The 26,203-nt window shown below is 36.7% G+C and overlaps 1 protein-coding gene across 2 annotated transcripts in view; it reads right to left on the bottom strand.

The window, feature by feature from the left end:
- Positions 1–26,203, bottom strand: part of C11H12orf40 (chromosome 11 C12orf40 homolog) — a 130,115-nt gene that overhangs the window by 53,044 nt on the left and 50,868 nt on the right. For both annotated transcript variants that reach the window (XR_007717909.1, XM_050750133.1), the window contains exons 8-11: positions 23,240–23,772; positions 22,894–22,963; positions 21,482–21,542; positions 13,676–13,739 (exon numbers count right to left, since the gene is read on the bottom strand). Coding sequence is in view for 1 of the 2 variants with exons in the window: in XM_050750133.1 (XP_050606090.1) it covers positions 13,676–13,739; positions 21,482–21,542; positions 22,894–22,963; positions 23,240–23,772 (728 nt within the window). In the remaining variant the exon portion in view is untranslated. The remainder of the gene's footprint in view (positions 1–13,675; positions 13,740–21,481; positions 21,543–22,893; positions 22,964–23,239; positions 23,773–26,203) is intronic.

Here is a 26,203-nt window from a genome sequence, read left to right as displayed (position 1 = left end):
ATGATATGAAGATGCAAAGGCATAAGAATGATACAATGGACTTTGGGAACTTGGGGGAAAGAGTGGAAAGAGGGAGAGGGATAAAAGACTACAAATATGGTGCTGTGTTTACTGCTTGGGTGATGGGTGCACCAAAGTCTCACAAATCACCACTACTTTCTCATGTAACCAAATATCACCTGTGCCCCAATAATTTGTGGTAAAAATTTTTTAAAAACTTAAAAAAAAAACCACTTATTGAGTAACTACTTTATGTAAGGCACTGTGATAGTTATTAGGGACACAAGGTCAGAGCCCTCAAAGTGTTCAGAATCTTGTAGTGGAGAAAGATACACATTTTTTAAGTCACAAAATAAGATGTGACATCATAGAAGATACAAAAGTAGTAGGCGGCTAAGTGTGATGAACCCTAGGGAAAGAGATTTGGTGACAATTTAGAGAAAACACAAGTATAAAGAATAGGTTTTGAATGACGAATAAACAATTTTCAGAGACAAGATGAAAAACTAACATGTGGGATAGAGGGAAAAGAATGTGCAAATATTTCTAAACATTAATGGAGGTACATTTTAGATTGTCCATGATGTTACCTAAGGATGCATTAAAGAGAGGTGAGACAATGAAATCAAGTCAGTTAGATGATTAACTGAATAATCTAGGTGTGAAGTGATTATGACCTGCAATAAAGCAGTGAAATTGGGATAGAGAAGAAGCAAAAGATTCAAGTTTCAAGAAGGCTTTCAAATAGCCTCAATTTTTGCCTGTATGTACATTTAAAAACTTTTCTGTATCTGGTATAACATCAATATCAAAATCTGATAAAGATTGCACACACATACACACATTCTCTCTCTACAGGAAAATCTCACTTATGAATACCAATACGAAAACCTTACACTAAAAAAGTATTAAATTTTTTAAAAAGAACAGAATAAAAAGAAGAGCAAAGAATCACAACACAGCAGGACTTGGTGGAATTTACTATAGGAATGCTAAGATGGTCCAAATCACAAAATCCATTAGTAAAATTCACCATTTAAAAAGATCTATATCGGGCCGGGCGCGGTGGCTCAAGCCTGTAATCCCAGCACTTTGGGAGGCCGAGACGGGCTGATCACGAGGTCAGGAATCGAGACTATCATGGTTAACACAGTGAAACCCCGTCTCTACTAAAAAAAAAAAAAAAAAAAAAAAAATACAAAAAACTAGCCAGGCGAGGTGGCGGGCGCCTGTAGTCCCAGCTACTCGGGAGGCTAAGGCAGGAGAATGGCATAAACCCGGGAGGCGGAGCTTGCACTGAGCTGAGATCCGGCGACTGCACTCCAGCCTGGGTGACAGAGTGAGACTCTGTCTCAAAAAAAAAAAAAAAAAAAAAAAAAAGATCTATATCAAAATGAAGTATCACCTCACACCTCTTAGGGTGACCACTGTCAGAAAAAAACAAAAAATAACAAATATTGGCAAGGATGTAGAAAAACTGGAACCTTTCTGCACTGCTGGTGGGAATGTAAAATGGTGCAGCAACTACGGAAAATGGTATGAAGATTTCTCAAAAAAATAAAAATAGAACTACTATATAATCCAGAAATATAACTTCTGAATATATATCTAAAATAACTGAAAGCAGGACCTAGAAGAGATATTTGCATACTTATGTTCATTGCAGCATTATTCACAATAGCCAAGAGTCAGAAACAACCTAAATGACAATCAATGAAAGAATGGATAAAGAAAATATGGTATATGCATACAATTGAATACTATTCAGCAATGAAAAAGAAGGAAATCTTGTTATATACTACAATGTGGATGAAACTTAAGGACATTATGTTAAGTGAAACAAGCCATTATAAAAAAGATAAATACTACATGATTTCACCTACTAGGTATATAAGTAGAATATAGAAACAGAAGGTAAAATGGTAACGGTCAGGGGCTGGGGAGAGTGGCAAGTAGGAAATTGTTGTTTAGGGAGTGTGAGAGACAAGACGAGGGTCTGTTACACAACAATGTGCATGTGGTTGACAATATTGTATTGTACACCTGGAAACTGTTGAGAGGATAAATGTTATGTTGCATGCTTTTTTGCAACAATAATGCAAAAAGACATATGAATAAAAATTAATAATCATTCCCATAGATCCCATAGATGCTAAGAATCACTTTCTCCCAAATTACTGATTCATCAAAAACACCTCACAAGAAAAAAAAGCTATTGGCAAAACACACACACACACACACACACACACGAGCCTAAGCCCCAAATTCAGAATGTTACTTAATACAGAAACACAGGATATATATTCATGCTAAAGTAGCTGTGTGTGTGTGTGTGTGTGTGTGTGTGTGTCAGAAGGCACTACAGATAAATCTAAAAAGAAACATGCAGAATCTATGTGAGGAAGACTTCAGGAAAGTGCTTGAAGGTATTTTAAGCAACTACTAAATATAAAAAACTAGACTGAATTAATGAAAGGACATCTTATGTTCTTAGGTAGACTACTCAACATTATTAGGATAATAATTCACACTAAACTAACACAGTTAACAGTTTCCTAATAAAAATTAAAACTTTTCTTTTGGACTTAAGTTGATTTTAAACGTTATATGAAAAAGCAATCCAACAATAACCAGAAAAAACTTTTTAAAAAGTGCAAAGAGGCATGTAATTCTTCAAGAAATTAAACATTTATAAAAAGATGATTTTTAAAAAGCGGTATGGTATTGGCACATGAAGATTAGGAAAGATCAATGAAACAATTAAGAAACCCACACAATAGGTTAGCTACATATGAAAAGTTATTGTATAAAAAAGGTAGTATCACAAATACCTAGGGAAAAGATGTATTTTTAAAACTTGGCTGGGCGCGGCGGCCCATGCCTGTAATCCCAGCACCTTGGGAGGACGAGGCAGGGGGATCACGAGGTCAGGAGATCGCGGCCATCCTGGCTAACATGGTGAAACTCCGTCTCCACTAAAAAAATGTAAAAAATTAGCCAGGCGTGGTAGCAGAAGAATGGCGTGAACCTGGGAGGCGGAGCTTGCAGTGAGCTGAGATTGCGCCACTGCACTCCAGCCTGGCCGACAGAGCCAGACTCCGTCTCAAAAACAAACAAACAAACAAAACCTTGGACTGATAGAAACCTCATGCCTTAAATCAACTCAAAATCCAAATGGATTAAAGAACTAAATTTAAAAATATAAAAGCATACTAATACTAGAAGAAAATATGGTATGTTCTTTTGTAACTTGGAAGTGTGGAGAGTCTGGAGAGTCTAAATCCAGAAATAAAAGAAAAAATTGATCAATTTAACTACATAAAGAAGATAAACCTTCTGCAAAGCAAGAGACACTATATGCAAAGACTAAACAAAATAAATCAAAAGCCAACATTAAACTAGAAGAAAACATTTGCCACATATCAAAATATACATGCTTTTACTTTTTTATTTTTATGGATACATAGTAGGTGCATATATTTACGGGGTATATGAGATGTTTTGATACAGGGATACAATGTATAATAATCACATGAAAACTGGGGTATTCATCCCCTAAAGCATTAATCCTTTGTGTTATCTGATTATATTGTTTTCGTTATTTTAAAATGTACAATTCAATTTTTATTCACTATAGCTACCTTGCTGTGCTAGCAAATACTAGGTCTTATTCATTCTTTCTAATTAAAATTTTTGTACCCATTAACCATCACCACCCTCCCAACCCCACCACTACCCTTTCTAGCCTCCAGTAACCATTCTTCTACCCTCTTATTTCCATGAGTTCAATTGCTTTGATTTTTAGATCCCACAAATAAGTGAGAACATGTGTTGTCTTTCTGGGCCTGGCTTGTTTCACTTAACATACTAACCTCCAGTTCCATCCATGCTGTTGCAAATGACAGGATTATTCTTTTTTTATGATATTTTCTGGAGTTAGGCAAGTTGATTTTAAAGGTTATATGAAAAAGTAATCAAGAATAACCAGAAAAAAAACCTTTTTAAAAAAATGAAAGGAGGGGTGTAACTTCTCAAGAAATTAAACATTATAAAACAATAATTATTATCATTATTAGATTACATACAATTAGATTATTAGATTGTGTTTAATTAACACATTTTCTTTAGCGATTCATTTTGTGATGGACACTTAGGTTGCTTCCAAATCTTGGCTATCACGAACAGTGCTGCAACAAACATGGGAGTGCAGGTATCTCTTTAATATACTGATTTCCTTTCTTTTGGGTATATATCCAGCAGTGGGATTGCTTGATCACATGGTAGCTCTATTTCTAGTTTTTTGAGGAACCTCCAAACTATTCTCCATAGTGGTTGTACTAATTAATGTTACCATCGATAGTGTATAAGGGTTCCGTCTCTCCATATCCTCACCAGCGTTTGTTATTGCCTGTCTTTGGGATATGTCATTTTAACCGAGGTGAGATGATATCTCACTTTACTTTTGATTTGCATTTCTTTGATGATCAATGATGTTGAGTACTTTTTCACATGCCCCTTCCATGTGTATGTCTCTTTTGAAAAATGTCTATTCAAATATGTGGCCTATTTCTTCTTGAGATTATTAGATTTTTTTCTATACAGTTGTTTAAACTCCTTATATATTATATTAATCCCTTGCCAGATGGGTAATTTGCAAATATTTTCTCCCATTATGGGTGGTCTCTTTACTGATTGTTTCCTTTATTGTGTAGAAGCTTTTTAACTTGATGTGATCCCATCTGTCCATTTTTGCTTTGGTTCCCTATGCTTGTTATTATTCCAGAAATTTTTACTCAAACGAATGTCCTGGGGAATTTCCTCAGTGTTTTCTTGTGGTAGTTCCATAGTTCAAGGTCTTAGATTTAAGTCTTTAATCCATTTTGCTTTGATTTTTGTACATGGTGAGAGATAGGGGTCTAGTTTCATTCTTCTGCATACAGATATCCAGTTTTCCCTGCAACATTCATTGAAGAGACTGTCTTTTCCCAGTGCATGTTCTTGGCACCTCTATCAAAAATGAATTCATTGGAAATGTGTGGAATTGTTTCTGGGTTCTCTATTCTGTTCCATTGGTCTATGTGTCTGTTTTACGCTGGTACCATGCTGTTTTGGTTACTATAATTCTGCAGTATAATTTGAAGTAAGGTAATGCTATTCCTTCAGTTTTGTTTCTTTTGCTTAGGATAACTTCAGCTATTCTTGGTCTTTCATGGTTCCATGTAAATTTTGGGATTAGTTTTTCAATTTCTGTTAATAATGTCATTCGTATTTTGATAGGGATTGCATTGAATATGTAGATTGCTTCAGGTAGTATGGACATTATAAACAATATTGATTCTTCTAATCCATGAACAGGGAATATCTTTCCATGTTTTGGTGTCCTCTTCAGTGTCTTTCATCGGTGTTTTACAGTCTTTATTATTGAGCTCTTTCACTTCTTTGGTTAATTCCTAGGTACTTAACTTTATTTGTGGCTACAGTAAATGGAACTACTTAAAAAATTTTTTTTCAGACTGTTCACTGTTGGCATATAAAAATGCTACTGAATTTTGTACGTTGATTTTGCCTCCTGCAACTTTACTGATTTTGTTTATCAATTCTAATAGGTTTTTGATGGAGTCTTTAGGTTTTTCTAAATATAAGACCACATCATTGGCAAACAAGGATAATTTGACTTCTTTCTTCCAGGTTGGATGCCCTTTATTTCTTTCTCTTTTCTCATGCTGTAGATAGAACTTCCAGTACTATGTTGAATAAGAATGAAAGTGGGCATATTTGTCATGTTCCAGATCTTAGACGAAAGCCTTTCAGTTCTTCCCCATTAAGTACTATACTAGCTGTGGGTCTATCATATCTGGCTGTTATTATGTTGAGTTATGTTCCTTCTATATTCAGGGTTTTTTGACGATTTTTATCATGAAGGGATGCTAAATTTTTATCAAATGCTTTTTCAGCATCAATTGAAATGTTCATATGTTTCTTGCCCTTCATTCTGCTGTTATGATGTATCACATTGATTGATTTGTGTATCTTGAACCATTCTTGTATCCCAGGGATAAATCCCACTTGGTCATAATGAATAATCTTTTCAATGTACTTTTGAATTGTATTTGCTAGTATTTTGTTGAAGATATTTGCATCAACATTCATCAGAGACACTGACCTGTAGTTTTCTTTTCTTGATGTATTTGTCCGGTTTTGGTATCAGGGTAATACACTGCCTTATAGAACGGGTTTGGAAGTAGTCCCTCTTCCTCCATTTTTCAGAATATTTTTAGTAGGACTGGTATTAGTTCTTCTTTACATGTTTTGTAGAATTTAGTGGTGAAGCCTTCAAGTCCCAGGCTTTTCTTTCCTGGGAGACTTTTTATTACAACTTCAATCTAGTTCCTGATTATTGGACTGTTCAGGTTTTGGATTTCTTCGTGGTTCAATCTTGGTAGATTGTGCGTGTCTAGGAATTTATCCATTTCTTCTATATTTTCCAACTTATTGGCATGTAGTCATTCACAGTAGCCACTAATGATCCTTTCGATTCTTGTTATCAGCTATAATGTTCCTTTTTCATCTCTGATTTTATTTAAATCTTCTCTCTTTTTCTTAGTCTAGCTAAATGTTTGTCAATTTTGCTTAATTTTTCAAAAACCAACTTTTTGTTTCATTGATATTTTGTACTGTTTGCTTCATTTCAATATCATTTATTTCTGTTTGTCTTTATTATTTCTTTTCTGCTACTAATTTTGGGTTTGGTTTGTTCTTGCTTTTCTAGTTCTTTAAGATATATAGGTAAGTTGTTTATTTGTTGTTTTTCTTCTTTTTTGATGTAGGCTTTTAGAGCTACAAACTTCCCTCCTAGCACTGCTTTTGCTGTATCCCACAGGTTTTGGTATATTGTGTTTCAATTATCATTTGTTTCAAGGAATTTTTCAATTTCATTCTTAATTTCTTCATTGACCCACTGGTCATTCAGGTGCATATTGTTTAATTTTCATGTATTTGTATAGTTTCCAAAATTCCTCATTGTTGATTTCTAGTTTTATTCCATTGTAGTTAGAAAAGATACTTGATATCATTTCAATTTTCAAAAATGTTTTAAGACTTGTTTTGTTGCCTAACGTATGTCTATCTTTGAGAATGATCCATGTGCTGAGGAAAAGAATGTCTATTCTGTAGCTACTGGATGAAATGTTATGTAAATATCTATTAGGTCCATTTGATCTATAATACAGATGAAGTCTGGTGTTTCATCATTGTTTTCTTTCTGGAAGATCTGTCTAATGCTGAAAGAGGAATGTTGAAGTCTCCAACTATTATTGTATTGGGGGTGTATCTCTTCCTCCTTCACTCTAATAATATTTGCTTTATATATCTGAGTGCTTCAGTGTTGGGTGCATATATATTTTAAATTGTTATATCCTCTTTCTGAATTGGCCCCCTCCACGAGTGTGGAGCCCACATGTCCTAACTACCTCTTTAATGGTCTCACCTCTTAACACTGTTGCATTAGGGATTAAGTTTCATTAAGTTGCATCAGAGTTTATATAATGACCTTCTTTGGTCTCTTATAATTTTTGTCTTGAAATTTATTTTGTCTAATATACATTTAGCTACTCTTGCTCTTTTTTGGTTTCTATTGGCTTGGAATATCTTTTTCTATCCCTTTATTTTCTGTCTCTGTGTGTCTTTATAGGTAAAATGTGTTTCTTATAGGCAACAGATCATTGGGTTTTATTTTTTATCTATTCAGCCACTCTATATCTTTTGATTGGAGAGTTTAATCCATTGACAGTCAAAGTCATTATTGATAAGTAAGGACTTACTGCTGCTATTTTGTTATCTGTTTTTTGGCTGTTTTGTGGTCATCTCGTCTTTCCTTCCTTCTTGTCTTCCTTTTAGTAAAGGTGATTTTCTCTGGTGATATAATTTATTTTCTCACTTTTTATTTTTTGTGTATCTGTTGTATGATTTTATCATAACGCTTGCAAATACAATCTTAGAACCCATGATTTTAAGCTGATAACAACTTAATTGTTTGCATAAAAAATGAGCAAAAAGAAAACTAGTAAAAATTCTACCCCTTAACTTCATTCTCCTGCTTTTCAACTTTCTGTTGTTTCTATATATATCTTATTATATACTCTATGGTTTGAAAAGTTGATATAGTTACTATTTTTGATTAGTTCATCATTTAGTGTTTCTACTTCAGATATAAGTAGTTTGCACACCACATTTACAGTGTTATAATATTCTGTTTTTCTGTGTACTTATTATTATCAGTGAGTTTTTTACCTTCAGATGATTTCTTCTTGCTCATTAACTTTCTTTTCTTTCTGATTGAAGTATTCGTTTTAGCATTTTCTTGCAGAACAGGTCTGGTATTGATAATCCCTCAGCTTTTCTTTGTCTAGGAAGTCTTTATTTCTACTTCATGTTTGAGGGATATTTTTGCTGGATATACTATTTTAGGGTAAAAGGTTTTTTCCTTCAGCACTTTAAATATGTCATGCCACTCTCTCCTGGCTTGTAAGGTTTCCACTGCAAAGTCTGCTCCCAGACGTATTATAGCTCCATTGTATATTATTTGTTTCTTTTCTCTTGCCACTTTTAGAATCCTTTCTTTATCCTTGATCTTTAGGAGTTTACTAAATGCCTTGAGGTGGTCTTCTTTGGGTTAAATCTGCTAGGTGTTCTACAACCTTCTTATACTTGGATATTGATATGTTTCTCTAGGTTTAGGAGGTAAAAGGCCAATAACTACTTTTAGATTTGCCCTTTTGAAGCTATTTTCTAGATCCTGCAGGCATACTTCATTCTTTTTTATTCTTTTTTCTTTCGTCTCCTCTGACTGTGTATTTTCAAACTGTCTGCCTTCAAGCTCACTAATTCTTTGTGCTGCTTGATCAATTCTACTATTAAGATTCTAATGCATTCTTCAATATGTCAATTGCATTTTTCAGATCCAGAATTTACGCTTGATTCTTTTTAATTATTTCAATCTCTTTGTTAAATTTGTCTGATATACTTCTGAATTCCTTCTCTTTGTTATCTTGAATTTCACTTTCCTCAAAACAGCTATTTTTAATACTCTGTCTGAAAGGTCACATATGTCCATTTCTCCAGGGTTGGTCCTTGGTGCGTTATTTAGTTCATCTGGTGAAGTCGTTTTCCTGGATGGTCTTGCTACTTGTAGATGTTCATTTGTACCTGGGCATTGAAGAGTTAGCTATTTATTGCAGTCTTCACAGTCTGGGCTTGTTCTCATCCATCTTGGGAATGCTTTCCAGGAACTCAAAAAGGACTTGGGTGTTAAGATCTAAGCTGTATCTGCTTTAGGGGCACCCCAATGCTGTGGTTCTTGCAGACTTGTAGACATACTGCCTTGATTGTCTTAGACAATATCTGGGAAAATTTTCTGCATTACCAAGCAGAGACTCTTGTCACTGCCCTTACTTTCTTCCAAATGAATAGTCTCCCTCTCTGTTCTGAGCCATCTGAAGCTCAGGGTGGAGTGACATAAGCACCCCCATCGCCACGACCATCAGGACTGTGCTTGGTCAGATGTTAAACCAGCACAGCACTGGGTCTCAACCAAGGTCCACTGTAACCACTACCCGGCTACTGTCTATGCTTTCTCAAGGCCCTAGGGCTCTACAATCCATGGGTGGCAAAGCTGGCCAGGTCTGTGTCCTTCCCTTCAGGATGTCAAGTTCCCCCAGGCCCCAGGTGGATCCAGAAGTGCTGTCTCAGAACTGGGAGCCAGGAACTACAGTCAAAAACCTTAGCAGCCTACCTGGTATTCTATTTTACTGGGGCTGAGCTTACATTCAAACCACAAGACACAGTCCTTCCCAGTCTTCCCTTTCCAAAGGCAGACGAACTTCAACCCATGGCCATCACAACCCAGGCCTACAGGGAGTACTGCCAGAGTACCAGTGATGTTCCCTTATGACCCAAGGGTTCTTCAGTCAGCTTGTGGTGAATGATGCCTAGCTGGGAGTCACCCCTCAGCACAGTGGACTCCCCCTCTGGTCCAGGGCAGGTCCAGAAATGACATCCAAGAGCCAAGTCCTGGAATCCAAGAGCCAAGTCCTGGAATTGGGGACCCCAAGAGCCTACTTGGTATTCTACCCCCATGGCTGTGCTGGTACCTAAGATGCAAGACAAAGTCCCCTTTACTTTTCTCTCTGCTTTTCTCAAGTGAAGAGTCTTGTCCTATATCCATCACAGCTGGAAATGTACTGAGACTCACCTGATGCCACCAAGTCTCAGAGTCTCACCCAAGGCCCTCAATGCAGTCCCTGGATATCACTGATGGTTATTCAGGGCCCCAGGCTCCTCAGTTAGCAGGTGATGAATCCTGCCAGGATTGGGTCCTTCCCTTCAAGGATATAGGTGTCCTTCTTGCCCAAAGAGTGTCCAGAAATGTCATCTTGGAGCTAGGGCCTGGAAAGGGGACATCATGACTCTGACCTGTGCCCTATCTTACTGTGGCTAATCTGGTATGCAGGATGTAAGACAAAGTCCTCCCCACTCTTCCCTCTCCTCTCCTCAAGCAGAAGGAAGGGGTCTGTTTTGGAGCTGCAAGCTGAGTGGTCTGGGTTAAGGGAGGGGTGACTCCCATACTCCCTTAGCTGCCCCAACTGGTGATTCAATAGAACACATGCCATCCCCAGTCCACAGTCTCTGGCCCTAGTTCAGCACTAGGACTCACCTAGGAGTTGTAGTCCTTGTGGCCTAGACTGCCTTTCAAATTTACTTAGAGCACCAGAGCACTTTAGCCCATAATAGGAGGGCTTATGCAAACTCAAGTATTGACCGCAAGCATCAGCAATTCCCCTCTGGCTAAGGCTAGTTTAAATACTCTCTCCATGGGTAGACATCAGCTGAGTTTGGTCCAGTTTTGCTTTCTGTTACAACACAGCACTGAGTTCAATGCCTCAAAATTGCTACACTGACTGTCCCTCTCCCCAGTACAAAGAATCACTCTCCGCACTGTGTCCCACTCCCAGGGAATGGGGGAAGGGTGGCGTCAGTGACTCAAGACTATTTTTCCTACTTGTTCAGTGCCTCTTTCAGTGATGCGAAGTTAAAACCAGGTACTATGAGTGCTCTTACGCAGTTCTTAGGAAGGTGTTTTTTGTGTGTAGAGAGTTGTTAAATTGGTGTGCTTGTGGGTGGTGTCTTCTATTCCGCCATCTTGTTTCACCCCTCATCTACATCTTGTTAATATTTAAAGATCTCTTAATATCTCTTAAAGATCTCTTAACTATCAAGGAAAAAAATGCCAAAACCCAAGGGGGCAAAAGATGTGAATGGAGAATTCACAGAAAAAGAATCGCAAATAGCCAATGAACATTTTTTAAAGATGCTCAACTTCACACATAGCGAAGTGCAAACAAAAACTTCTATCTGTCCATCCCCCTGCGAGACTCAGCAAAATTCCTAAATTTGACCACAATCCCTGTTGGTGAGGCTGTGGAATAAAATATACACTGCTAATGGAATTGCCAAATGGTGACACAAGGAACTTGGAAATATACATATATCAAAATTGAAATTCAGCAATATCTATCAAATACCAGCATATTTCTCCTTCAACTCAACAATGTCCCTCCCAGAAATTACCCTGAAAATGTACTTTCACAAATAAGAAACATTGCACAAAGTTGTTTACTTAAACAGTATTTGTAAGAAAAATATACTGGAAATAGCCCAAATGTCCATCAATAGGGCATTGACTGAAAAAACTACAGTTCATGCATGTAATGGACTACTAAATGGTCATACGTAAAGGATGAAGAAATACCTAGCACTAACACAGAGGAATCTATAGGATATTTTATTAAATAAATGAATTCACTTAATTCTTTTATAAAATATTCTATATTACATTTAGAATGAGAAAGGCAGGAAACTAAGACTCATGGTTATGTATGTGTTTATATATTTTTGGGATTTATTTTTTTTTAAATGGACTGGAATGAGAAACCAGAAAGCAGCAAAAAAAAAAAAAAAATACTCATATTGCAGAAGGAAATAGGGCAGGGACGATAAGGACAGAAACCAGACTAGTATTTTACATATTCAAAAAATTAAATTATAAAAAGTTTCAAGGTATTCCATCAGACTAGATAACATGAAGGACTATGCTATCACAGAATACCTAAAAGAGTACCAGATCAACATGAAACTTCTGTCTGTAAAAAGACAGTATAGAATTAAAAGATTGCTCAAATATGAAGTATTTGCTACACACAAGCCTACAAGCAGTCAGTATCCAGGACACATAAAATATATATAGGAGATATAGACATATAAAAGACACATCCCATAAAGAAAACCAAACTTCAGAAAAGGAACATGAGCAAATGACATTTCACAAATGAAACATCGATGGCCAGTTAACCTAATTAGTAGTCAGAGAAATATAAATTAGAACTACAATGAGCTATCAGATTACCAGTAATGATAAAAGACTGAGATACTGTTGGTGAAAACATGTAACAACTAAGACTCTTACGCATTGCTAAGAGGGGTACAACTGGCATAACCATTTAGGAAAATAATTTTGCATTACCTTGAAGATGCAAAGAAGTGCATACCATATGAACTAGCAATTCTACTCCTAGAAATATATCCTAGAGAAACTTTTTATACATGTGTGCAAGGAAAAATGTCAATAATAGTCCAAGTAGCATTGTTCTTCGTCGGAAAATATTCTAAACAACGTAAGCAAAATATTCAAAACCACCTAAATATCCATTGTTAGAAGATACATAAATTGTGATATATTCATACAATAGAATGCTGTATAGCAGGAAAAATAATAAATGTACTAAATCTACAAGTATCAAAGCAGGTGAACCACAAAATATAATACTGAGTGGAAAAAAAAGCAAGTTGCAGAAAAATATATAGAGTTGGATCAATATCTAGAAAGTTCAAAATAAAGCAACTAAGAAGTCTGTGTTATAACAAAAAACAAATTCAAGGAAATAGTTACCTCTAGAGGGCAGGATATGAAATACAAAAGAAGAAATCTTCAGAAGTATTATGTATTATTTCTTAAGCTACCTAGTGAGTATGACGGTTATCTGTTTTATTCTTATTTGCTAAACTGTACATATACATTAATGTACTCATTATGTATATTTAAAAAAATATAAAAGTAATTTTATTTTTTTTTTATTTTATTTTTTTTTTTCACTTAATGTCTTTTTTTTTTTTTTTTTTTTTTTTTTTTTGAGACGGAGTCTGGCTCTGTCGCCCAGGCTGGAGTGCAGTGGCGCGATCTCGGCTCACTGCAAGCTCCGCCTCCCGGGTTCACGCCATTCTCCTGCCTCAGCCTCCCGAGTAGCTGGGACTACAGGCGCCCACAACCGCGCCCGGCTAATTTTTTGTATTTTTAGTAGGGACGGGGTTTCACCGTGGTCTCGATCTCCTGACCTTGTGATCCGCCCGCCTCGGCCTCCCAAAGTGCTGGGATTACAGGCGTGAGCCACTGCGCCCGGCCTATAAAAGTAATTTTAAAGAGTCAATTGCATTAGCAGTACTAAAATATCCATGATATATATTTGTTCGCAAACATCCAAAAAATCACTTCAAATTTAACTGATTTCTATTTAATTGTTAGTTTTTAAAATAGAGTAAAATTAACTTATACAGTTATACTGACAGATTTTCTCAGTAGATGTTGGCCTGCTTTTTAAAGAGCATATTCCTCCTTCTTCCATCAGAATCTAGGAGAAAACCAAAATGTTAACAATTCCTAAGTATACATAATAATATTCACTTATATCTACCCTATTTACACCACCAATTCATTTTATAGTACTTTTCTTTTACATTACTTCAGTTCAACTTTTTTTTTCTTTTTTTTTTTTTGAGATGGAGTCTCGCTCTGTCCCCAGGCTGGAGTGCAGTGGCACCATCTCGGCTCACTGCAAGCTCCGCCTCCTGGATTCACGCCATTCTCCTGCCACAGCCCCCCAAGTAGCTGGGACTACAGGCGCCCGCCACCACGCCCGGCTAATGTTTTATTTTTTTTTTAGTAGAGACGGGGTTTCACCATGTTAGCCATGATGGTCTTGATCTCCTGACCTCGTGATCCACCCGCTTTGGCCTCCCACAGTGCTGGGATTACAGGCTTGAGCCACCGCGCCCGGCCAACATGGTTTATTTTTAAATCACAAAGAAAAATTAGCCTGTGGTGAACAATAAAATGAAATTTAAATTGGTTTTAAAACGACAAGCAACAGAAGAGACACTTGCCAAGAAATGAATTACTGAGAAAAAGGAAAAGCTTCAGATAATCATAGTAAATGCAGCTGAACAAAGACAAACATATTAAGGCAATTTGGAAATTTGTTATTCTTTATTTAATTTCCTAAGTTAGATCATCAGTCATTTGTTTTCAGGTTTTTTAAATAATAAAAGCTCTTAGAGGTATAAATTTCTATAGAACACACCTTTGGTTTTGGTTTCCATCACTTTCTATGTATTTGTACTTTATTTTCATTTCCTTTCTCAAACAAAGCAAAGAAACCCTGAGTGTTTCTTTATTTCCAGGATGTTAAGGGAAGTTAAGTATCTCTTTTTAGTTGATTTCAATTTTATCAAATTTTGATTAGAGAATGTACCTATAAATCTCTCCTTAGATAAATTTCTTAGATTTTCTTTATGGCTTACTATATGAATTATGTTTGCAAATGTACCATGGGCTTATAAAAAATTTTTTCTATATATTCTCTGTTAGTAGGATATAGAATTTTAGATATATAGAATAAAGGAGAAACTGTCTAGCTGCTTCCCAAACCTGACTCCCTTTTTCTTGGACATACAGCTAGACTGTATTTCCCAACCTCCCTTGGAATTAGTTTAGACATGTTACTTAAGTTCTGGTCATAGGCAGAAGTAATGTATACTACTGCCGGTCCTGGTCCATAAAAATCTTCCCCACAATCCTCCACTTCCTTTTCCCCTCTGCTCTCTGGTGACAATAAACTGGAAGCCACCAGTTTAGGGCCTGAATAACTACATGAAGCAGAACCCCTTCCCTAACCCCTCTATCTTATCATTTAAAAACCTTTTCTCTTCAACTAATGACACATTCAACCCCCTTGCAACAAGAACACAAAACTTTCAAGAAAGCTATGGAGACCCCAAGGCAGGTCTGCACTCCAATACCTACTTCAGATCTGTTTGAGAAGGACAGCAAAGATCTTCCCAAAGGACAAGACACCAAGTTATTCACGAACGTCCTCCATCCTCCAGGATGGCAAGCCTTCACAATGCATACCCAGCAGGATTTTATAGTTGCTGTGGATCAGAAAATCTGCATCTCCTATTTTTCTCTTTTCCGAATGGGCTTTTTATTGCATTTATATGGTCTTTGCTCCAATAGTATATATGTTTTCTTAATGTATGTATATTGCTATCTGTTTGCTTTCAACCTTTATTATATTATAGATACGCTGCTTGTAAACTATATTGATTTTTTCTCCATAATTTGATATTCTTTGAATATTGAAAAGAATTCATGTTCAATATATTTATTCATATTCAATATGTTAATTGCTAAGTGGGTTTCATTCCTTACACTGTATATAGAATTGCTATTTCATTTCTTCCCATCTTGATCAGGTTTCCTAGTGTGACATCATCACTCTTGAATTTTGTTCTACCATGGCTCCACTTCTCTAGTGATTACCTTCCCATGTTAACAATTGTATTTAAACTTTATTCCTCTACTAAACCTTTAAAATTAAATAATTATACTCCTCCAACACTTTGTTCTTTCCTATTCTCTTCCACTCCCACTAAAGGCTCTTGAGAACAACACACGTCCCCATTCAAGAGGCTTGTTCTGTTTGCTTGTTTTAGCCTGTATGTCTCTTCATCAATTCTTCTTTAGCAGAAGCTACCTGTTTTAATTTTACCTAACCCATGGGCAGGTGCAACCCAGCCCTCTTTCTACTCCTACCCCTTCATTCCATCCCATTGGTGACTCCTGCCTTGGCCCCTCTGGTAGAACCTAATTTTAGTCAGGGTTCCACCGCACCTTTGGCCATGGCCAGGCATCACAATGTAAAAGTCCCCACACCTGCTCTACCCAAAGAACTCCTCATAGCACCTGATTCCCCTTGGGCTACACCAATGGACTTTTTTCTTTTCTGACTAGTTCTAGCTACATTCAAGCTGCCAGCTTTCTAGACATAGGTGTAGTCAAATAGAATTTGTTTTTGAAGTATTATATTTTGTTGATAATTCATATTTTGGGAGGATACATCTATATTATTCATATTTGGGAAAATATGAATTATTTAAAGGAATAACAGGACAGCTTCCAACACTACTGACCACATTCTCCTCCTTTTTCTTTCCTATGACACTAGTACTCCTCAAACCTCTCTAGTAGCTCATTCTCAGCCTCCTTTTCTGGTTCCTCTTCTACTTCATACCCTCCAACCTGAAATGTGCCTTCTCAGGAATTTGACAATTTTTTTTCTTATTCTATACACTTTCTCTCGAGAATCATACACTTGGATGTAGTCAATTATCTCCTATTCATTAAAGTCTAAAAAATCTCTTCTGACCTCAAGCCCTGTATATATAATTGTCTACTATACATCTCCACATAGATCACAGGCTTTTCAGAAGATCCTCACTTGAGCTCAGTGGGTCAAATTTCTCTCTCTCAGAAATCTGCTCCTCCTCTGAATCAGAGTGATGTTAGGTATTGTTTTTAAAAAGTATATTACAAAATGTATAATGCCAAACACAATCATTTCTCTCTTGTATAATAATCTAAAGTGAGTGTTTCTGGTAAGCAGGCAATTTGCCTCCATGTAGTGATTCAGAGACCCAGTCCTTTCCATCTTGTGGCTCCATTATCCCTTGGGGCCTCACTACCATCTAGCCATCAAAAGAAAGACAGCATGGAAAAATAATTCCCTTTTCTTATAAGCCTTGACCTAAAATGATGCACATCACTTTTCCTAATATTTCATTAGTGAGATCTAGCCATATGGCCACATGTACATGGACGGATGGTTAGGAAACATGTTCCTTGGCTGGGAAGCCATTTCACAGTGGTAGCTCTATTCTATTAAAAAGGGTACATTCTACAAAAAAGGGTACATGAATTTTGATGGAGTTAACCTTTCCTGCCACCTCCTCCTATGGTTTCAATCTCGTTCAGTAGCACAATCCCATCAACTACCCATTTACTCAAATCATAAATAAATCTAGGTCTTCCTCAATTTCTTCCTTCTTCTTTAACTAATCACCAATCACCAAGTACTATCAATTCTAGAGCTAATCTTCTCTTCTCTCACTTTCATCCTTACTGCTATTATAAAACTTCAAGCTCTCATTATTTCTTCCCCTAACTTGAGTTGTTCCACTTATCAAATCCCTCCTCATTGTTGCTAGAGTCAACTTTTTTATTACTCTGACATCATCATATTCCTCTGCTAAAATTTGTTTAGTGGATCTCTGTTTAACAATCAAGAATTGGCCGGGCGCGGTGGCTCATGCCTATAATCCCAGCACTTTGGGAGGCCGAGGCGGGTGGATCACCTGAGGTTGGGAGTTTAAGACCTGCCTGACCAACATGGAGAAACCCCGTCTCTACTAAAAATACAAAATTAGCCAGGCATGGTGGCACATGTCTGTAATCCCAGCTACTCAGGAGGCTGAGGCAGGAGAATCGCTTGAACCCAGGAGGCAGAGGTTGTGGTGAGCTGAGATCGTGCCATTGCACTCCAGCCTGGGCAAAAAGAGCAAAACTCCGTCTCAAAAAAAAAAAACCAACAATCAAGAATTAAACTGTTATATATCATACAAGGCCATTTATGACCTGCCTCTTTGTATTGTCCAGAATTACCTAGGCCACTCCTGCGCCTCTTATCATTAGTATTATAAATAGTAGCTATAACAATAACTAGAATGAAACAAGGTACTTGAAATTTCTAAAACAGGCTGTACTCTGACATCTTAGTTTATCTATGTTGCTCCTTCTTCACAATTTGACCATTTGGTAAACAACTTATTGATACTGTGCTCAAAAGTTACCTCCTCCATCACATCTTCCTCCTGTTTACAGATGAAACTTAGAAGTGTCTTTTACTAATAACCCAAAACAAAATTCAAGCAGTTGATCTAAATGTATTATATTTTTGTCTCTTTCTGACTAGCCATTAGATGAAGACTTCTTAAAGACTGGTTCCATGTCCTTTCATCTCTGTACCTTGCAGAGTCTAGTGCAAACAGAATATAATCTTGAGAACAAAGCACCATTTTATCCCCAGTGTCTAGCACACAGGAAACATTCAATAAGTGTATATGAATTCATGATATAACTCAATAAATATTTATTGAAGAAAAAAGGGAAAACAGTATAGCTGAAAATATCAAATCAGATAAGACAGATAGTTGAATCTTAGCTTGAGAGTGTGACCTCAAACAAGTTATCTAATCTCTCTAAATTTCAATCTCTTCTGCTGTGAAGACTTTAGCAACTCAGGCTCCTATAGATTAGAAATAAACTACATAAAGTTCCTAGCACTATTGTAAAAATTACAACCTTATGATGGCAAAGGGATTATAATATTACATAACCAGTGTTTATAGATATTTCAATAGTATGGCAAATATAAAATTATGTAGTAGATTGAAACCTAAAGCATTTTCATGTTGAAAGATGATATGGTTTGGATCTTTGGATGCCCCCCAGCAAATCTCATGTTGAATTATAATTCCCAGTGTTGGAGATGGGACCTGGTGGGAGGTGACTGAATCATGGGAAATAGTTTCTCCTGAATGGTTTTGTACCATCTCCCTTGGTACTTCCTTTACAATAGTGAAGTCTGTTCTCATGAGATCTGGTTGGTTAAAAGTGTGTGGCACCTCCCGCCTCACTCTCTCTTGCTCCTGCTTTTGCTATTTGAGATGCTTCACACCCACTTCACCTTTCACCATAACTGTTATTTCCTGAGGTTTCCCCAGAAGTCAATCTGATGCCACAATCCTGCTTCCTATACAGCATGTGAAACCGTGAGCCAATTAAATCTCTTTTCTTTATAAATTACCCAGTCTCAGTTATTTCTTTATAGCAATGTGAGAACAGACTAATACAGAAAATTGGTACCAGGAGTGGAGTTTTGATATAAAGATACATGAAAATGTGGAAGGAATTTTGGAACTCGGTAATGGGCAGAAGTTGGAAGAATGTGGCAGGCTCAGAAGAACACAAGAAGAAAATAAGGGAAAGTTTGGAACTTCGTAAAGACTGGTAGTTGAATGGTTATAACAAAAAAGGCTGAAAATGCTGGTAGTGATATTGATAGCGAAGTTCAGGCTGAGGAGGTCTCAGATAGAAATGAGGAACTTATTGGGAACTGGAGCAAAGGTCACTTTTGTTATGTGTTAGCAAAGAACTTGGCAGTATTGTGCCCCTGCCCTAGGGATCTGTGGAACTCTGAACTTGAAGGTGATTAATTTAGGATATCTGGCAGAAGAAATTTCTAAGCAGCAAAGCATTCAAGACATGGACCAGCTGCTTTATATGAACAGCCTATGTTCATATGCGTGAGCAAAGAAATGTTAAAAAAAACTGGAACTTATATTTAAAAGGGAAGCAGAGCATAAAAGTTTGGAAAATTTGCAGCCTGGCCATGTGGTAGAAAATAAAAGCCCATTTTCCAGGAAGGAATTCAAGCAGGCTGCAGAAATTTGCATAAGTAAAAACGAGCTAAGTGCTAATAGCCAAGACAATGGGGAGAAGGTCTCAATGGCATTTCAGAGACCTTCATGGCAGCCCCTCCTATCACATGCCTGAAGGCCTAGGAGGGAAGAATGGTTTCCTGGGCCAGGCTCAGGGCCCTGCTGCTCTGTGCAGCCTCAGAACACTGCTCCCTGTATCCCAGTCACTCCAGCTCCAGCCATGGCTCAAAGGGGCCCAGGTACAGCTCAGTCTGCTGCTTCACAGGATGCAAGCTGTAAGCCTTGATCCTTCCATGTGGTGTTAAGCCTGTGGGTACACAGAGTGTAAGATTTAAGGCTTGAGAGACTCCACCTAGATTTCACAGGATGTACGGAAAAGCCTAGATGTTCAGGCAGAAGTCTGTTGCACAGGTGGAGCTCTCATGGATAACCCCTACTAGGGCAGAGTGGAGGGGCAATGTGGGATTGAGCCCTCCCACATAGTCCCCAATGGGGCACTGCCTAGTGGAGCCATGAGAAGAGGACCACCATCCTTCAGACCCTGGAATGGTAGATACACCATCAGCTTGCACCTAACTCCTGGAAAAGCCACAGGCACTCAGCACCAGCCCACGAAAGCAGCCACAGGGGCTGAACCTTTCAAAACCACAGAGGCAGGGCTGCCCAAGGCTTTTGGAATCCACCTCTTACACCAGTGTGTCTGGATGTGAGATATATAGCCAAGGGAAATTATTTTGGAGCTTTAAGACTTATGGCTGCCCTGTTGAGTTTCAGACTAGCATGGGGCCTATAGCCCCTTTCTTCTGGCCTATTTCTCCCTTTTGGAATGTAAATATCTACCCAATGCTTGTACCCCCATTGAATCCTGGAAGTAACTACCTTGTTTTTGATTTTACAGGCTCATAGGTGGAAGGGACTTGCCTTGTATCAGGTGAGACTTTGAACTTTTGAGCTAATGCTGGGATGAGTTAAGACTTTGGAGAACTGTTGGAAATGCATGATTTTATTTTGCAATGTGAGAAGGACATGAGATTTGGGGGGCTGGGGGTGGAAAGATATGGTTTGGATCTATCTCCCTGACAAATCTCATGTCAAATTATAATCCTGAGTGTTGCAGGTGGGGCTTGGTGGGAGGTGACTGGATCATGGCAGGGCAGCAATTTCTCTTGAATGGTTTAGCACCATCCCTCTTGGCGCTGTCCTCATGCTAGTGAGTTTGTTCTCCTGTGATCTGGTCATTTAAAAGTCTGTGGCACCTCCCTACTCATTCTCTCTTGTTCCAGTTGCTGCCATGTGAGACTCCTTGTTTCCCCTTTGCCTTCTGCCATAATTAAAAGTTTCCTGAGGCCGCCCCAGAAACCAATCAGATGCCATCATCATGCTTCCTGTATAGCCTGCAGAACCATGAGCCAACTAAACCTCTTTTCTTTATAAATTGCCCAGTCTTAGGTATTTCTTTATAGCAATGCAAGAATGAACTAATACAGAAATTTTGTAATACTTAAAAAATGTGTTTAAAATGTCCTCAAGATTGTTTTGTCTCAAATAAAGCACGTAACAGTCTCTGAAAACGTGTTTTTATTTCTAGATCTAAAATATAATTTCCTCAGAATAAAAAAGTGTAAGACAAAGAGTCCATCCCAAAAAATTAATGAATAAATGCTAACCTTAAATCAAAGTGAACGCTAAATACAGTAATACGATATGGTAATACAAACTGACTTAATTGAGAACATAATGTGAGACTGTGCTTTACCTCATCAAGTCCAAAGTCCCATGACTGCTTATAGTGCAATTCTTCTGAAGGTATATTTCCCCTAAGGATTATAAATACACAGTATTAAAGTTTGTTGTATTCCCTCTGGGAATTAATGTTCTAAATTAGAGTTCCCAAACTTGGCTTCAGATCGGAATTATATGGGAAGCTTTCTTAAAAATAAAGATTCATAAGCTCCAGGCCAAAGAGCCCACCTATTATGTGCAGGTCAAACTTGGTATTCTATAGTTTAAAATCACTCCCTCAAGTAATCTGGACCTGCAGTCAGGATTGAGAACCATGTTTTAAATTGCTTTCATAAGGTACATTTAAAACTCAAGGCCTAACATGATTTTTTCACTCATAAATTTCTAGATATTGGGAGATTTAACAACAAAGATACAAAGTTGTCAATTTTATGAAATGTTTTGTAAATCTATGTTTTAATTAATGTGTATGTGCCAATCCCACTAAAATTACATCTTTTTATCAATCAATATTTTTAATAACTCCACAAGAAATCATTTCCAAAATAAAAATTTATTCTAGTTCACGATTTCCAATCAGAAAGATTTGTCTAAATTGCAATTATTACCAAGAAAGTTAGGACTATTCAGAAACTAGTAGCTAAAATAAAGTTTTCTTTAGTTACTTATAATTGCAGGCCAGTATTCACAAAAGTCTGGAAGGTAGCTTCCAAACTCTAAGTAATAAATTTAATATCAACACATAATGGATGAGTGTAAAAATCTCCTTAAATTCAGAACATTTTGTACACCAGCTGCAAGAAGAGAAAGAAAAATCTGGTGTAACATAATTGTTTTCAATGTATGGGTAGAGGAGATTGTAATCTTGAACACAGAGAAAACATGGAGTCTCTGAGAGGTAAATGTTGGCAATGAGGAGAGTGCTCTATCCCTAAAATGTACACTGTCCTATAAACTGCTGATATGCTTCCTTATGCCACTAACATCTGAATTCTATCACTCCCTGTAGTGATTCTATACCAACCAAGCAAGAAACCTTCCCATTGAGAGCTGTCTGAAAGTAAGAAAACATGCTTTTTCATGTCAGACTTCCTATATATGTTCCCTTTCTATTTATTACTTTAAGTTAATAAATTGATATTCTGGCAGATATGAGTTTCTTGGATGCATTAAGTCAATTTCCTCAAACCTAATCAACACTAATATGCAGATAAGAAAGTATTTGGGAGCTGGTAAATATGAGCACCACACTCTCAACTGGGGTGATATTATCAACACTACGACTCCTGGTAAGACTGCTTTGAGACAAGTTGCCTGCCCACCCTCAGATGGCAATACGCCTACCTCACTTTGCATCAATTCAACCTTCATCATGCATCATACTAGTTCCTGATTTGTATTCCCCAGATTTCCCTAAAAACTTACATAGAGTTTGCTGGATATTTCTGAATACTTTTCTGTGGTGTCCTCTCTTGGTAATCATTTTCAAGTTTTCCTTAAAAAATAAAAGTATGCACTGAGTTAAAAATTTAGCATAGTCTATTTTCATTTTTTTAATTCAAAGAATATTAACATGACATGTACAGAGGAAAACCACTGGTCCACAATGTTATATGATAGGAAGCCATTCTATTTTTGGTTTCATTTTCTTCCAAACACATAAACACACATACAAATATATAGATGTGTGCGTATATAGATATACAAATATATATACTAAAACTGAAAGAAAAAAGAATATGTAATTACATTTTCCATGTACAATACCAACCTTTTCTTTCAGAGCTGCTTGGGTAGTAATCGTTCTCAAAAGATGTACTAAGATCATTTCTTTCATTTTTATTGTACTCTCTCTGATTCTTCTTGTTTGGCTGACATTTTTCTGGATAACTTGTTTTATTCAAAGTTGAATTACTAAAAGTCAACTCTGGAACTGTAAAAATGTTTCTAATGCATCTGTCAGTGACACGGTTTTTATCAGAATGAGTGGCTACACAAATATCTCCCATACTATCATAATCACACTTGTTAAATGTTTTCTTTATCTTTTGCTGATCTATGTTTAATACATTGATCATATTTTGACTAACAAAAGAGTCAGAATTCTCTGATAGAAAGTTAGGAGTAGACTGGTTCACATCTTCAAGAAAATTTGAAACTTTCTTTCCATTTTTCCTCCAAATATGCTGTATGGAGTGTTTTTCAGTAATGTAGTCTGACTGTCCTATTTCATCCATGCTTCTACAATCTTCATCCATAATTACAGTAGGGCATTTAGTAAGTAAATTCCTATTTCCTAGACTTCTGGAAAAACAAAAACATATTTAGCAAGAAAATCAGGATTATTTGCATTTAGAAACACTTACTTTCAATTCTTAGAGGACATATTGAGTTGCTACTAACATTTACCTAGAACATGTTTTTATTTTTATATTTAAATAAATAATATTGCTTTGGGTGAAAATTTGTCTAATGTGCTCTTCTAATGACTTATTGAGTATAAAAATAATCTACAGTCAGTTTTTTATTACAACATGAAATGTTAGCATGTGGTTTAATTAAAACATGACCAACCTATAGTATATCTTCTGTAATAAAATCTAAAGAATAAACTAGACAACGATTATATGTCACTGCTGTTCCATTTAACCAGAGAAAGATGTTTTGAAGACTATGCAGAGAAAATTTATCATCAATGTTAAAATATAAAATCAAATAGTTATGAGACATTATAACATATTTTTCAACCTAATATGGATATAAAAACAATTATAAAGTTCCCAAGGAAAAGCAATATAAATACAAATGTGTATATAAGTAATAAAACCAAGAGATAAGGAGAATTAGATAAAAACTAATTTGATGAATTAGATAGCTTGAAGTTCTATTCTAATGCAGAAATAATAATTCTAGGTTAAGTCCAATTTGTGTACAAGAATCAAAGCTATCATGGAAAATAATTACAAATCAAGATGGTTCTTATTTTATTATCAGTGACTATCTACAAATTTATTTGGAAGTGAGTTGTTCCAGAGGTTGGAGGTATCAAAAAACTTAGAAAACACACACACACACACACACACACACAAACACACACACACACACACACACAGATTGCTAAAACTCTGATTTCCAGTCTTATTTTTAAGTTATTTATCAAATATTTGATGATCACCTACTCTGTTTCAGGTACTAGGCCATGTATTGGCAACAGAGAGATAAAAGAGCTCAGTTTGTTGTTAAAGAGAGAAATTAATGTTTTACCCATGAATGTTCACAGCTCATGATCCAACATTGTTTCTCAATGAGGGCCTTACTGGTGTTTTAAACAGAATGACGTTATTTTGCTATACCAAAAGACATAGTATATACTACGCACTAATATACACCATTAACATAAGGAAAATATCTGTTACTCTACATAAAAGAATAGAGGTAAGTGTACTTTATAAGATATTAAGCACAGTATAAATGTAAATCTTTTTTATTATTATTATTCTTTGAATAGTTTTTGGGAAACAGATGGTGTTTGGTTACATGAATAAGTTCTTTAGTGGTGATTTCTGAGATTTTGGTGCACTCATTACGCGAGCAGTGTACACTGTACCCAATGTGTAGTCTTTTATCCCTCACCCCTCCCCTACCCTCTACCGGAGTCCCCAGAATCCATTATATCAATCTTTTGTGTGTGTGTGTGTGTGTGTGAGACGGAGTTTTGCTCTTTTCATCCAGGCTGGTGTGCAGTAGTGCAATCTTGGCCCACTGCAACCTTTTCTTCCTGAGTTCAAGCAATTCTCCTGCCTCAGCCTCCTGACTAGCTGGGATTACAGGTGTGTGCCACCACACAACTGTAATGATTTTTGTATCATTACATTTTTTAATCAAAAATCAGCCTGGCTGATTTTTATATTTTTAGTAGAGACAGGGTTTCACCATGTTGGCCAGGCTGATCTCAAACTCCTGACCTCAGGTGATCCCCCCGCTTCGGCCTCCCAAAGTGCTGTGATTATAGGTGTGGGCCACCAAGCCAGGCCCATTATATCAATCTTATGCCTTTGTGTCCTCAAAGCTTAGCTTCCACTTATAAGTGAGAACATAACAATGTTTGGTTTTCCATTCCTGAGTTACTTCAGTTAGAATAATGGTTTCCAACTCCATCCAGGTTGCTGTGAATGCCATAATTTCATTCCTTTTTACGGCTGAGTAGTATTCCATTGTGTGTGTGTATATGTGTGTGTGTGTGTATTTTCTTCACCCACTCATTGGTTGATAGGCATTTAAGCTGGTTCCGTATTTTTGCAGTTGTGAATTGTGCTGCCATAAACATGCACATGTAAGTGTCTTTTTCATATGACTGATTTTCCTCTGGGTAAATACCCACTAGTGGGATTGCTGGATCAAATGGTAGTTCCACTTTTAGTTCTTTAAGGAGTCTCCATACTGTTTTCCTTAGTGGTTGTACTAGTTTACATATCCACCAGCAGTGTAAAAGTATTCCCTTTTCACCACATCCATGCCAAACTCTATTATTTTTTCATTTTTAAATTATGACCATTCTTGTAGGAGTAAGATGGTTATTGCACTGTGGTTTTGATTTGCATTTCCTCCATCTTTAGTGATGTTGAGCATTTTTTCATATGTCTGTTGACCATTTGTATATCTTCTTTTGCAAATTGTCTATTCATGTACTTAGCCCATTTTTGATGATATTACTTCTTTTGTTCTTGCTGATTTG

Source organism: Macaca thibetana, chromosome 11 (genome assembly GCF_024542745.1).
Source record: "Macaca thibetana thibetana isolate TM-01 chromosome 11, ASM2454274v1, whole genome shotgun sequence".
Classification (NCBI taxonomy): Eukaryota; Metazoa; Chordata; class Mammalia; order Primates; family Cercopithecidae; genus Macaca; species Macaca thibetana.
This window is presented reverse-complemented; position numbering and strand designations above follow the sequence as displayed.